This window comes from Mycteria americana, chromosome 1 (genome assembly GCF_035582795.1).
Source record: "Mycteria americana isolate JAX WOST 10 ecotype Jacksonville Zoo and Gardens chromosome 1, USCA_MyAme_1.0, whole genome shotgun sequence".
Classification (NCBI taxonomy): Eukaryota; Metazoa; Chordata; class Aves; order Ciconiiformes; family Ciconiidae; genus Mycteria; species Mycteria americana.
In genome coordinates this window covers 46,405,673-46,421,178 of record NC_134365.1, presented here as the reverse complement: position 1 = coordinate 46,421,178, position 15,506 = coordinate 46,405,673, and the positions used below count along the sequence as shown (strand labels likewise).

Genomic DNA, 15,506 nt, shown 5'->3' with positions numbered 1-15,506 from the left:
CTGGCAGTGAAAATGGATACAACTTTCCCACTCTGCGTCTTTAAAATATTTTTTAAAAGTCATGAACCATATGCATACTACGATTAGCTAGAAAGTTAAACTATCATCTTGAACATAAAAGTGAAATTATCTCTTAAAGAAAGCTGAACAGCAGTATGTATTAGTTTTTAACTTAAACTGATCAAAGTTAGAAGAAAGTTGCTATAATAAACTGTTCTGATGATCTTATCCTGCAAAAAGGATAGTTTGGTCTTAACATGTAAAGTTTGTCAGAAATACCTAGAAATACTTAACTTTTATAGTACCACTGCCATGAGCTAGAAGCCTTCAGTTACTTCCAAAGCTCTCTGAGAAACCTCACACATTTAATCATATTCATACATGGTTATATACAAATAGATATATTTCTGAGTTTCTGAGAAACTCAGAAAGAGAGTACAATGAACCACAGAAAAGAGAAGAGGAACTGTACCAACTTTGAGGCAACTGAGGGAATTCTTTCAACATTAAGGTATTCACTCAGACAAAAAACAAAAAGTCTTGAATCTGAAAGCGTAAGGAATCACAAAGTCTAAATTGTTATCTCACAAAGTATGAATTAAAGAAATACATAGATTTTGGAGAGCTTTTTTAAGCGATGGTGTAAAAGTGCATAATTTCATACAAATAAGTTATTTTGGTTTTCTTAGATTATATTCCGTTAGCTTGTTTTGAGTTTTAGCTGGTGTTGCTTTTGATTCTTAGGTATGAAAACTCTTTTGTTTTAAGCCTGTATTGGGTTTTTTTTTTACTTGTTTTTTTTTTCTTTTTTTTTTTTTCCCCTTGACTGAAAGTGCTAACTTGTATGCTCAAATTTGGCACTATAGACTTCTGTGACAGGAATGTGTTCTAGATTTGATATATTGCATAGACAAAATATTAGGTATTTAAAATAAATTCTGCTCATTTATATTCATGAGGGTTTTTTTTTCCCAAAATGTGAAGGTAATTGAAAAGAAATATAACATTGAGTAAAAAATGGTATAAAGAAAATATTTTATTTCTTTAGTTCCTGATGCAGTAAAATTGGAAATGAGCTTTTCTTTTTAAAAACGGTCTGTCACATACTCCTACATATTTGTGCTTCAAGGAATAAGCATTTCTTTGCCAATATGCAACAACCTCAGAGGTATTTACCTCTGAGGTAAAATCACCTTTAAGTTTGTTGAACAACAATGTTTGCCAGAAGTTCATGACAGAGGAAAAGGCATAAATGTATTATTTAAAATGCCTTAAACAGTGATCACAGAATAGCCTTTCATTCTCTTTTACTAGTGAAAATAGATGGAATTAGGAGAGCTTTCCAAACTTAACACATTTAAAGGTAGATAAATAAATCTAAATCTAGAAATCTTTTCCAAGTACGTTAGCCAAGTAAGACTTGCTGCTAGAACACTTCACTGAGGCAACTTGAAAGTATAGTGATTGGTTTGACAAATGAACAGCTTTATCAGACTATCCAATAATTAACCATTAAAAAAACATATATAATATAGGCCAAGAGCTCAAACGCTCCAGCAAGAAGTTTCTCCTCAACACAAAGTGTTCAGCAGTGTAGCACGTTCATCAGCTTAAGTAATGGATATCATGAAGAAGGTACTTACATTAGGTCTTAATCCTGCTGCCATTTCATAATACTTTTCGGCTTCTTCATTGAGACTGGCTTGTCTATCACGACAGAAAAAAACAATATAGTTTCACCTCATTTTCCTTGGGTTAAAAAGAAACCATACCTAAAGAAGCATAGGTAAAAACAAAATACTGCAACTACTCCTCACTGTTTAAGGATATTACCCTAACAAATGCACAAAATATGTCAATCTAAAAGATTTTTTCATAGTTCAGAACATCCATTATCACAAATCCTCTTTGCCTACCTTATTTTCTTTTTAGTTCTGAAATATTAGTACACACTGGAGAGAAATGCAGAAGGCCAAACACTCATCCGAGGCAAAACCAGAGATGTACCAGTCTTCACCAGAAGAAAATCTGGCTCATTTTTTTGTAATTAGCCATACTTTAACAGTAAATTATGAAGCTGTAGATTATACAATAACGCAGTTCCTTTCTTTGTGCCTCCCCAAGAACACTATCATTCCAGGAAAAAAAAAAAAATCAGACTATACAATGATTTCTCAAAAATAGGTTTCCATGATTCAGGGAAGTCATTCAGAAAAGAGAGTTCTGATTTCAACATTTACTCACATCATCAGTCTGAGAGGGGATTTAAAATTCGATCTCATATCCCAGGGGAATGAGTTTCTGGGTACCTGAAGCACTATCAGCTCACCTCTTTTCCTTTTCCTTACTAATATAGATGGCATCTACATTCTCCTAGCAGTTTATTTTTTATTTCTTCTCCTGAGTTTTCAGTTTAATGCCTTCAAATGAAAATGCAGTATGTTGCCAAAGAAATCCAAACACATTTTTGTCTCAACAGGCCCTTTTTATCTCTTCTCTCAAACTCCTTTCTTCTCCTTTTGTCTCCACCTTCTTAATTTCCCTCCAACTATTCATTTTGGCTACTGGCCCAATGAATATCAGTTGATCACATACATGTCATGAGAAAAATGATAAATATGTAAGAACAACCCAGCAGGACTATCAGGCAGGCTACTATCTTCTGCTAAAGTTATTTGCCTTCTTTTTTATGAAGAGTTAGGTCCCTTCATAGAAGAGTTAGGACAGGAGATCTTCAGCATATTTGTGTTTGTTATGTGATTACAGATGCATTTATGTGACACAAAATGGAAAAATTAGAAAACAAGGGTAACACTGACTAGGGTTTGGGGTTTTTTGGTTTTTTTTTCTTCTTCTTCTCCTTCTGAGAACAGTTACTAGTTCAAAGAGTATCAATCAACTGAGCACTTGTATCTGGAGATTTTACCTTGTTCATTACATGAGCTTTTACATGCTGTGTTATTCAGTGATCAAATTGCATTCTAATTTTATGTTTCCATCCACCAAAATTTTAAACATTAGTCACATAATACATGATAGGCAATTAATCCAAATCAACACATTTTGACAGTTATTGGTCTTGGGAGGAGAAAGGGAGGAAGGATAATCCCTTTGAAGTTTCTCACATAATTCACGTGAAAGCTGAAACCACTTCCTGACTAACAATTTGCCAAGTAGAACCTGGTTTATACCTGTTAACTGTTTTAAATTACTTTGCACATGTATCATCGACTCAGTGGTTGCAGTGGTTAGAAACGATTGAATGTCTAAAAATATTCATTTAACATGCTTCTGAATCACTCCTGCTGGGCATTAGTAGCACTTGAAACGACTGGAAAAAAAACTCTCGTACTTCCAAATTTCAGGATTTACTACAAGGCACATAAAATGAAACATGTCACACAGATTTTTTTTTTCCTGTTTGCACAGAACTGTCAGGAAACAAAGCATTTCTGAATGTGGTGACATTTTGCACGATAAACAAGGTGCCTTACCCAGGAGGCAGATACAGGCCGTACGCTTCACCTCCAGAAAGTGTTGTTGGCATATGAACATGGAACAAATTAAAATCCTGTCCCCTTTTAGCCCACTGGAAATACATGGCTTGCTTTCCTTCCACATGTACATCTTGAAACATGGATCATTAATTCCTAAGTTGAAATCAGTTTGAATTTATAGTTCTCCATTAAAAACGGTTTATAGAAATGAATGCACACCATACTAATCTGGTCAGGAAAATGCCAGTTCCATTTCTGGGGCATTCAGCAACAGTTCCTTTAGTTACGACACGGCAGCATTCTGGTTCCCATTTTCACTGGAAATCTAAACTAGAAATTCATTATGTTAAGCCCTGGAATGGCTTTGCCTTGAGAAAAATAAAAGGCACAGAGGTAGGAAACTGCAGTAACCCTATGCCACTGAGCAGTAAAGGGCTCTGGATCAATGTCAAACAACGGAAGGACACTACTAAAGGAAACATAATTTAGAGTAAAACATTAGATAAAATGTTGATAATAAAACAGAAAGGAAGGAAAAGAAGCAAAGAGAAGTTTGCAAGACAGAGTCCTTTTCATAGTTACGAGCTATATTTCAACCTCTATCCTAAGTCTTTTCATGAGAACTGACCTTGAAAACACATCTAATTTCCCCCATTAACACCTAGCATTCAATCTTATTTTAAGGGACAAAAACCTCTTTTTATTCTCTCGTATCTCTTAACCTGAGCCTCCAGACCTACCAGTTCCCTGTATTTTGTTCCAGCTGACTGCTAGTGACACCTCATAAATGCGCTTGACAACACATCGCTCTTAGGTTCTCCTGACACCCAGTTCTATTCAGCTTGCATTCATTTTGAATCTTTATGTTGATCACTGGAAAAAATATTGCTTTAAGAGACAAACACCACCAAAGCTGACTGGTTTAGATACATAAATATGTGAATGGGAAAGGGTTATTTTTAACCTGCCTATTGCTTCACATAAGGCTTCAGACTGTTGATTTTTTTTTTTTTAAGTGAAATCATGGATGTCACTCCAGCTGTAAGGAAGTTTTCTTCAAAGAGATTCCTATTTTGAAATACGGAATGTTGATACTTGGCATTCTTAATGGACCTTTTTGTGTCACAACAAAATCATAATCAGATTCCATACATGTAACCCTTCATCCACATTTTTTGTTTTACAACAGTTATAAAATTTACATAGACTAAGGATATCCTTAGCCATACATACATACATATACATATATATATTTAAGCACATGGACAGTAATTATTGAATGAATAAAATCTGTTTAGGCAATAACATAGGGTGAACTTGTGCCTATGAGACTGTGCCAGCACCAACACTCTGTGTTCACACAGTCAGCGTGCTTTGGAGAGCCAAAATACTCTCACAGAAATTCACTGAAAAACAAAGACCATGTCACGTAGTATTGCTCTAATTTAGACTTCTGTTTTCAAATAGCCAATAAACATGCTATAACTTCATGTAATACGAGTGCTTCCCACAATCCACTGTCTTACAGAAGCATGAAAAAACCAATTATTCCTACAAAATGTGCTTTTAAGCAAAGCTCTTCTTCCTATGCTTGTTTTCATTTGGAGACAACATGAAGCTCTTCTCCTGTTTCTGATTAGTACAGCGGTGTCACCACACTGCCATTCCTCATTCTCAAAGTAATCATCCCCTAGATCACAGGAAACCTATCTCATGGCAAGTCACCTCAATATACAACTACAAAGTGAAATTTAGCACTGTTAATACCTGACCCAGCCACTGCAGCTACAGCCACCATATGGCATCACAAACACATGCTTCACTACATTCCATTAAAATGTATCTAGCTTTGCTGAAAGGTTTCAGACTGAGGTTATAAGCAAGAGCATAGCAAATACTACAAAAGTAAAACACATGACCAGTTACTGTTTTAAGAAAAACCACCCAAACAGCTACATGACCCCTGAATGAAGCTGTCTGGAAAACAAATTTGTTGAGAAAACAAATTTTACAGGCAAGTAAAAGTTACCAGACTGTTGCAAAGAAATTAATTACATTCATCCAACATCTCACCCATATTACAGATGACTTGATTCATCTGGCATTGCATTATCAGGATCCTACAGAAGTCATCTAGGCAAAAAATTAATAACTATGTTTGTGTAATTAGGAACAGGGAGGCCTCTCAATAATGCAAACAGAACTAACCCGTTTTTTTTCTTGACTTCAGCTTCAGATTTAGTCACAAAGACAGGAAGTAAACAGTGTTGGACTACCTGACAGAAGGAGCAGAAGTCTTTCTTGGGACTGCTAAACTGAGAACAGGCTATCTATACATACAGCTATTGCATTTGGACACAGTTAACAATTCTGTTGCAGATTTAAGGAAAAAATGTTAACCCACAGCATTCCAGTCTACGCCTTGTTCAAAATTTTCAAAACTTGTTAATTTTGATTTAGGTTGCATTTTAATTTAAACATTTTTCTCAGAGAGTAAAGGGATTAAAAAAGAGGAAAATATTTTAGCACTAGAGTAGAAAAATAAATTGGACTTGGAGGGAATGTTGTGATTGTTTTCCATCCAAAGCAGCTGTAACCAAAATTTGAAAGAATTTGCCCGCAACTCTAAAGAAACGTCTACATGTTTCTGAATCTTGTGACACTCCTTGGGCTAATGGTGGAAACAGGAGTATGACAGGAGGGAAAGATGATTCCTTTCTAATCCAACAGTACACCACTGGGTAGAATATTTGGTCTGAAAAAAAAAATTAGAATTTACACAAAAATCTAACTTGCTGTTATGAACTCCTAGTCATTTTGGACTCCTTGCATCATCCACATTAATATCAATTTCTGTCTCTTAATTCACAACACATCTTTAAAATTTATCCCTTCTCTCTCACAACAGTCAATTCACTTCCATACCCTGTGAACTTCTATAATATATTTTCTGCCTCACAGCTGTGCAGTCCATTCAAAATTCTTACTCACTTACCAGTCAGTTTTTATAGCTCTCTACGGCACCTGAAGAGCAGTTGATCACCTACACGAAACTATTATATTTAATAATTTCAGCCTTTCATTTATGAACGTCTTTAGCATCCACAGTTTCTAGCTGTGTCACTCTGTGCCAGTCTGAGTACTCCCTTCTTTCCTTCCTCCTTTCTATCTTGGTATCTGCTTTCCTCTTGGAATCACCTCAGCTCTCCATCATTCTAAATATCCTGAAAATCAGCGTCTTCCCACAGTCTCGTGATGGATTTGTAGCTGCTCTGCCCTAATGTATGAATATATATTCCCCTTGTCCAAGAGCTATTATGTAAGCAATATATTGAATAAATTGCTAAGTAATGCAGTGAACAAAGGCAGACAACAGAATCATAACCTTTTAGCAAAAATCAGTCAGATCTTAAGACATGCGGTTTTAAGCAAATACTCGGCAGCACTGAATTTAACTTTGCCACCCTGACTCTTGCTAAATCCGCCAGACCACTTTAGACTCCCAGAGCATATTAGGAAGACATTATGATCTTCCACAAAGAAAGCTGAGTATTTAAGTGAAAAATTAGGCCAACCGGGTATCCCAAAGGAGCACAGTCGCATTCTAGCTAAACTAAACCACCAGGCCTTTTTTTTTGTTTTTAAGGACTTTGGTTTGGTGGGTTTTCTTTTTTTTTAAAGGTTTTGGTTTTTTTGCTTACAGCTAAAATAGAGAATGCAGTTTAGAATCACTGAGCTCAATGCTGGTCAAAACCTCCCAAAAAGTGTCCACTCCCAACCAGATTAAGTGGGGTAACCACAGCTGATGTACAGTACAGCAGCATAGCTCTTGAGAGTGAAAAAATACTCATATCCTGATGTAAAGACATGTGTCTTCAAGACCAGGGATGCTTCACTCAGTGCTCACAGAGAAATTAAGAGATTTATTAAACCTATTCCCAAAATAGTATTGATCTACACCACCACATTTTAAAATACCCACAAAAAATCATACCATTAAACTATCTTCCACAACACACTCACTGAAATCAGGAGTCTGACACACTCTATACCCTTCTGGATTCAGCTTTCATGCCTAACTTGCTATGCTTGTGTCTGTGAATTTGTTTCATTAACCTAAATGTTTCAAATTACTGAATTCTATCTCAAGAGATATCATTCAGAAAATAATCAGGAGAAAGGGAAGGATCCTTAAAATAGCTCAAACACCTGTGGCAGATCAAACTATTATTTACCAGTGAACCATTTGTCTTGGTTTCCTTTCTAATCTATAAACAGCGAGAGTTATTTCTCAAAGGGCATTTTGGGGCTTATTTCAAAATCCTGATATAGAACCCTTCATTTTGAAACACAGGCCACTTGGCTGAAGCTGATTCTACCTTCTCTTTAATACCATCTTCTTTTCCTTTCATTTCATTATTCTAAACGTTAAAATTATAAACAGCCAAGTGAGATATCTTCATTAGAGAAATGATCTCAATAACTATTTTGTCCTAATGAAGTATATTTTTTATTTCCTTTTTCATGCATTTTCTAAGCATAGATATAATCTAAATGAATTCAAGCATCCTCATGGCTGCTAAACGGACAATAGACAATAATTAGATAGTTATCCTAGAAATAAGCATGGAGGATACCTATTACAGTAATGTGAGTTTAATGATAATGTTCAGGCAGAAGCTTAATGTTACTGAATATACAAGTCTGACAGCTTTAAAAGGAAAAAAAGAAGTCTAAAATTTTGTTCTATTCAGATAGCAGAAAAGAATTAAATATAGGACTACATTTTAAATCACAGATTCTGATAATATCATTAAGTGCTCCTACGAGTCTCAAAGTCATCATTAGCCTGGGAATATTTAGATTTCTAATTATCGCAGTGTTCCCTACTGATATTAACATAAAATGTGATATTTTCAATATTCTCTAGTTACATCCAGATCAGAAATATGGTCTATTATTTTCAGTTGCTATCATCCTAAATTTTTAAAAATCAGGTGAAAGGAAATCCTGCAGAAGGTTCTTCACAAAAGAAACACTTGTTCTCGTATGCAAGCAAAAAGGATTACCTACTTGTGAACGACATAAGTTTTAAAGGTAAGAAATTATGAGATAACACATAGAAAATTAGAAATAGAAAGTGCTAAATCCTGCAACAGTTTCAGTCCAACTCTTTATCTTATTAACAATATTGAATTGTTCAAAAGAGTTGCTGGGCTTTAATAAGAACTCTGTGTAAGCAAAGGCCATAAAGACTGTTTTCCTCCAAAAGAAGGGGGGAAAATCAAGTAAGGCAGATGTAAAAGCACTAACCTGAGCATATGGGCTGCATTGAAAACAACATCAAATTCTGTATTATCAAGTTCAGCTGCTTTTTTTGCCATCTCAGCTGCTTCTATCAGGCGGGATTCTTCTAGGAGGAACTGACCTGCGATGGAGTGCATGAACATGAGCCCACAGAAAACAACCGATGGATAATACTTCAGAGAATATAGTTAGGAAACAGTATTACAAAAAAAAAAAAAACAACAACCCACAAAAAAACCCCGACATGTCTCAGATTCAATGTTTAGTAATTTGTTGATCTGCTCTGTATTTCAATCTCTTTAAAATGTAGTAAATATAGAAAAAATGCAATAAATATGACAGATAATATCTAACTGCAATATTTGCAGAACATATTTAAGAATAGTGAGAATGACACAGTAAAACTCAGCCATCAAGAAACAATACTCCCAATCATCAAGAAGCCTGCCATTTAAGAACTTGCCCTTCTGCCTATACACTGATCTTTACTTCCTCAAAACAAAATGAAATAAAATAAAATAGCATCTACAAATGAAATACATTCCCATTTTAAAAGCATATCTCAAAGTCACATAAAAGTATATTTTGTTATTTATATATGCAAACATATTTCTTAAGCTTTAGAATTATAAATGATACATTGCTTTAAAATTATTATATATATGTATACCTTGATGAACTGGTATTTTATCACGTATTTCAGTAACACTAAGAGAATCACAACAGGCAGCTTTTATAAGTTTCCTACATGATCCTTACATTTCACGTAAAAAAATATAAGATGGCTAAAATCAAGTGACTGAATTTTTACAGATGACATTATCATAATCATTAAACCAAGTTAAAACTGAAAAGATTGAATAATTTAGCATTAACCGAACTTTAACTAAAGTACAGTAGTTTCAAAACAAAACACATAACAACTAGTAGAACTCTATAAAAATGAGTTTTCCTTTGAAGAAGAAGAAAAAAAAAACACTTTGGAAGGTACCCAAACCACCTTATTTCTGCTCCTTTTAATGATTTTTTCACACCTAATTTGTAAAATGTGTTATTTTTGGATCAAGGACTTTTCAAAGGGTTTCAGCCGTCTAGACTCTGTGTCTACATAACTTTATATTTGGAAAAGCTATCTTAAAGTATGGTGATTATACATTCCAGCATCCCGTCCTTCCGTTTTTTATCTTACTTGTAAAGTAAGATCACTCAACCAAAAGTCCACCAAGCCATCACTGGCCACAAGCCTCTTCAGGAACAAACTATTTCCTCTTATGGCGAGGGTTTTTCTTTTTTTCTTGCCTGCTTTCCTCACACATTCCCTGTTACTTACATGCTCGCTATATGCACATGCAGCAAATCCACTTAACCAGAGCTAGCAAGTGATGCTCTGGTACAATGAACACATTTGCAGAAGGAATTATCTCAATAGAAAAAGTGATGAAAGACAGCTTTCCTAGCTTTTTCCTTTCTCTGTGGATACATTTCAACTTAGCATGAGATGGAAGATTATTTACTCAGACAGCCACCTCTATCTTAGTTATTCAGATCTGCAAAAAGTCTTGGAAAAACATTCGGGTGTCTTTCTGCATTCATAGCATAAGGTTTGCTTGCTTTAGTTACATCCACACTCTAATATGTGCCATCCTTTCATGCATTATGATGCTTTGTGTTCATTGTTTCCAGAAACAGATAATTTCCAAAAAAGGCTTTCTCACACAGAACAATAAGTAAATAAATAAATAAAAAGAGAGAAAAAACATAAAAAGAAAACATATGAGAACAGTTTGGCTCATAAGAAATTAATTTGTCTTCAGAATTAGAAACCATTGCTTGAGCCATTAATGGAAGTCTCTTATGAAGGGAAAAAAAAATGTTGACAAAATCTACAACTTTGCTCTTTTTTTTCCTTCTTTTTTTTTTCTTTTGCATACCACATTGGGGTATGCCTTATATATAGCAGAACAAACTCAAATATGAATCTGAAAGTTCTCAGACAAGTAAATCTACCAACTACAATAGGCAGTTCATCTCTCTTGATTTGGGCTGAATTCCTATTTTCTTTAAATTAGTAACACATTAGTAAATGGATGTACTATTGATACATGCAGCCGGGGGGGGAAAAAAGACCTTTTAGATTTCAAGGCACGGTGAACACCCAAGATCATTCTCAAAAAATTATATACTTAATTTAGGAAAAATATTTTGCAGCTTAGAATTTAAAAATAATGTCAACTGGTCATTAAGCTAATAAGGAGAAAAAACCTCTCATGATTGTCATCAATAAAAATTACTCCAGGGTTTTTAGGGACAGATCTTTAGAAACATACCTCTAGTTTTCTGCATGAAATATTTAACACTAAAGCTCAATAGACATGTTATCTTATGTATATTTGTAACTACCCCTAATGTAATAAAATGTAACTGATACATTCTACTTCATGTGACATAATCAACAAATTTCTTGACTTTAGATTCATTTTATTAAACAGTAAAATACTTGCACTTCATCCATGTAATTTCTAAAAATATAATATTATTGGAAACCATTTCAAACCCATAGTAATGGTTTACTGGTGCTCTTAAGCAACACACTAGGTTAATTCTTAGCTCTTTAAGAGGTCTATAAGATCAACATATACTGAAGATATTATGAAATTCATACATGCTTTAGATTTCTACAAGAAGTCTAACTTAGAACAGGACAACATTATACATATTTACTGAAAAGCAAGTGCACTGCTAGATGCTCTAGTTAAAAGCTTGTTTTTATTGTTTTTCTAGGACTTTGGCTGCATACATTCCATTAGTCTACATGGACACATCAAAAATGTCAGCAACAACTCTAAACTAATGTTTTAAATTGTTAAAACCAGAATTCACTCTCCATTTACTACTAGGTCTCTAGAAAGTATCTTTATAATAGGATTATTATTTTATATAACATATCAAAGGATTATCTTTGTTACAGGATTACCAAAGTTAACTAAAACCAATTGCAAGTACTGCATGACACCAGCCAAGTACGAGTAAAACTTTCACTTCTCCAGAAAAGAAAATTCTAGGACTGTGCATTACCATAAACAAGTCTCTCCCCTGTACTAGAGGTGGTAATAACAGTGGCAATAACTCATGGGTAGGTAGCAGATGACACATAGCACCCTCCTGAAACCGACTGTAGCATCCTTTACGCCCAAACCCTTATAGGATACTGACTGCAAACAAGAGAGAAGCACACCCTGGAACTGCCCTACTCACTGCCTGAGTAGAGGTGATTTAATCAGAGGCTACTGATTAAGCATTTCCTTAATTGGATGGGCTATAAATATAACTGACTGCTACCTTCTCAATCCAGTGCAAAAGTCAATACCTGAGCGTACAGATGTGTGGTGGGTTGTCCCCTGCCAGCATCCAAGCACTCACGCAGCCGCCTACTCCCCACCACCCCAGCAGGGTGAGGGGAGAAAATAGGAAGAACAAAAGCAAGAAAACTTGTGTGTCAAGATAAGACAGTTTAATAGATGAAGGAAAGAAGAAAAAAAAAAAAACAACCCCCAAAAAACCCAGCAAAACCAGCAAAGTGAAGGAAATTGCTCACCACTTCTCACACATAGAATTATGCCCAGCAAGTCTCCAAACAAAGGCCACTTCAGAAGCCAAAACCCCTCTTCTTCCTCTACCGCAGTTTTTATCGCTGAACATGATGTTATACGATATGGCATATCCCTTTGGCCAGCTTGGGTCAGCTGTCCAAGCTGTGTCCCCCCCCAGTCACCTGCTCATCCTCCACCTACTCGCTGAGGGGGCAGACTGGGAAAAAGAGAAGGCCTTGACACTGTTCAAGCACTGTTCAGCAACAGCCACAACACTGGTGTGTTATCAAGGCTGTTTAGCCACAAATCCAAAACACGGCATCATCCAGGCTGCTATGAAGAAAGTTCACTCTGTCCCAGCCAGACCCAGTACAAGGTGGAAACTTCCAGTTGAGAATTGATTTGCTGAGTTCTCCTGAAAGGCAGACTAATTTTATTCACACATCTAAATTTAATTTAAAGCTCCTAAGTAGAGATATCCCATTTTGAAAACATTAGCCACTGTTCCTTTTAATATAATATACTAAATTCACACAAGAATGAACTGGATTGGCAGTTTACTGTTGCACTTTCTTCCTTAAAAAGCAGACTTCTGAACTTTTCCTGTCAAAGACATAAAGATGTGTTTTCCCAAGAGAAGAGCACTAGCAGGGCAGAATATTGGCAAGGTGTCGAAGGTGGATCGGAAGGTCTGATACACAAGCCCCTGGATCCAGGAACCACTTGTGTGGGTCTAAATTTACTTGCAGGATTTTCTCCTCTGACAGGTAGCTGGCAAACCGCATGATTTATGAGACGCTACCCAATATCACATACAGAGCTTTCTTATTGCAGGTGTCACGACTCTGACTCTTGCCCACAACATAAATTATGGTAGCCTGATTGTTTTTTGGAATCAGAGCCAGCTTTTGAGAAAACAACTTTCTAGAAGCTCTGAATCCCAGATTTTCCTTCTTCATGGAAAGCATATTTCTTATTACTATTCTTCTAGAACAGGACTGGGAAATCCACAGTCCAGGTTCAGGTGTGATCTTCAACAACATTGTTCTTTGCCTGGAACAACTTACTTTTTTAAACACATGTTTCCACCTTTCTTGCTAGACAGCACAGAGCTGAGTGTAAATGTGTAGCCAAGAGTTCTCAAGACCTTTGTCAGCAGGGAACTGATTCAATACTTCACTATCCTCTTAAGTTGTTTTTCCCTAAACTAAGATATCTAAGCATCAGAAAGAGCATGAAAGGTGAAGAATCCTGTACCTACAGCCTTGTTCAAACTTACTTTTTCTTGCAAATCATCAACAGTGTTTTTGAGTCTATATTTGACCAAAAAATTTTGAGGAAATATATGCAATCTACTGAAAAATAAGATAAAAGTATATATGTAATTTAAACAACAAAAAAAATTTCCAGTTCCTAGGAGTTGAAAAAAAACCAACTTATTTTCATCTTCTGTCAAAATTTTTAACAAATATTCATCCACAGAGATGAAAGCATACAGCTCTCCATCCTGTATAATTGTCTCTCTAAAATGATCATGAACATTTGTAAAGCATTTTGTTAAGACATGCACCAACACCAGTTTAAAAGCCATACATCTGAATTGGCAGTTCTGCTGCTTTATTGTAATATGAAAGGTATTAATTGGTTGGGATATGCCTGTGTGTAACAATGTTTTATGTTCAGAGCACAAAGGCATTAGTGCCTTCCTCTAGAATGGGCTCAGTTATTCCCTACAGGCACTATGAGCTTTTATTTTACTAGATAAAAGTGCAAGTTGCACCAATCTTTCTTTAATTGAAATGTTCTCTCTCTTTTGCTCGCTGGCAAACATTCAAAGGTACTTTGTACCACAACAGAGTAGGTTTCTGAAATTGCTCATCTTGCTACTGCTGCTTTTCAAAAGAATCACTTTGAACGTTCTCAGAATGCTGTTGGCTCTGCACTTACTCAACTTCAATGACTTACACTTGTGTCCTGATATCTTTAGTACCCAAGCAAAACCGAGTAAACTACCTTCTGAATAAGAAGGGAAAAACTTCTAATCCCACCATAATAGGGAATAGTTAGCCTTTGCTTCTTTTAATATATGTTTGTCACCAAGTCTTCTGCATCTTATCCTCTTCAAAAGAGTTTTTTCCTTCCATGGCAGCAACTTAAATAACTATATTAACATGAAAAGTGGATATATCAGGACCATAGACTCAACTGTCAAATCTGTTTATTATAAACTTCATTATAACTCCTTTTGGCACATTCAACATCGAGGATTTGAAGCTGAATATTTGTTGGTGCTTTCAAAGCATTTCAAGTTTCAACAGAAACCAAAATAGTGATCGGGTTCTGGCTGACCCAATGCATTGTGTCCATCCCTGAAGCACACAGCAAGGCTACAATATCCTGAGAACTGAACTACATTCTCACTGACATGAGCAGAATCACCACTGAAGTCACCATCAACTTCAACTCTGCTGTGGCAATGCAGAGCAAAAGAGCAGATGCAACCAGAGATTTCTGAATGGAAAATTTCAATAGCATTCTGTGGAAGAAATGAGACGAGAGACCTTGCCCCTGAGTTGATTTCCAAAACTTTTCAGGTGATGAATCAATGTTGCAAGATGCCAAGTCAACAGACATGACCTAATGTAACTGTTTCCTTTCAGAGTTTCAAAACAGATTCATTGGCTGTGAATGAGCAGTTCCCAGAGCAAGGGAATGTTTGCTTAAAGATCCTGCTTTCCAGGCCTGTTTAGACAATTTCTTGCTGAATGTGTAGGATGTGACAGGGGAAGCAAAGAGAACTTACGTCAGGATCACCTAGATGGTAGCAGCATTTCAGTTTGTTTTGCTGCTCTTTATATCCCATTCCATCTTTATCTAAAGCTGTTCTCTGGCTTTCTCACCGGAAGGGCTTTTGGGGAGTTTATCCCCTCAATTGGTTCCCATGGAGAAGATTATTCCATGCAAATAAAACATATAGAAAGACTATGCAAGCCAGTGGGTGCTGCAACATCAATATATGCACTGGCTTGGAAAAATCTTTTTTATTAGCCTTTTTCTTTGTCTGAAAAACTTATCTGTTGCAGTTGTGCTAAATAAACCATTGGACGTCATC

At 35.8% G+C, this 15,506-nt stretch overlaps 1 protein-coding gene across 2 annotated transcripts in view; it reads right to left on the bottom strand.

The window, feature by feature from the left end:
- The window catches only part of TMTC2 (transmembrane O-mannosyltransferase targeting cadherins 2), a 265,687-nt gene that overhangs the window by 26,615 nt on the left and 223,566 nt on the right, over window positions 1-15,506 (bottom strand). Inside the window, exons 10-11 of one of the 2 annotated variants that reach the window (XM_075496382.1) lie at window positions 8,811-8,925; window positions 1,644-1,707 (exon numbers count right to left, since the gene is read on the bottom strand). In XM_075496382.1, the coding sequence (XP_075352497.1) occupies window positions 1,644-1,707; window positions 8,811-8,925 (179 nt within the window). The remainder of the gene's footprint in view (window positions 1-1,643; window positions 1,708-8,810; window positions 8,926-15,506) is intronic. The other variant, XM_075496392.1, reaches the window with a different exon arrangement.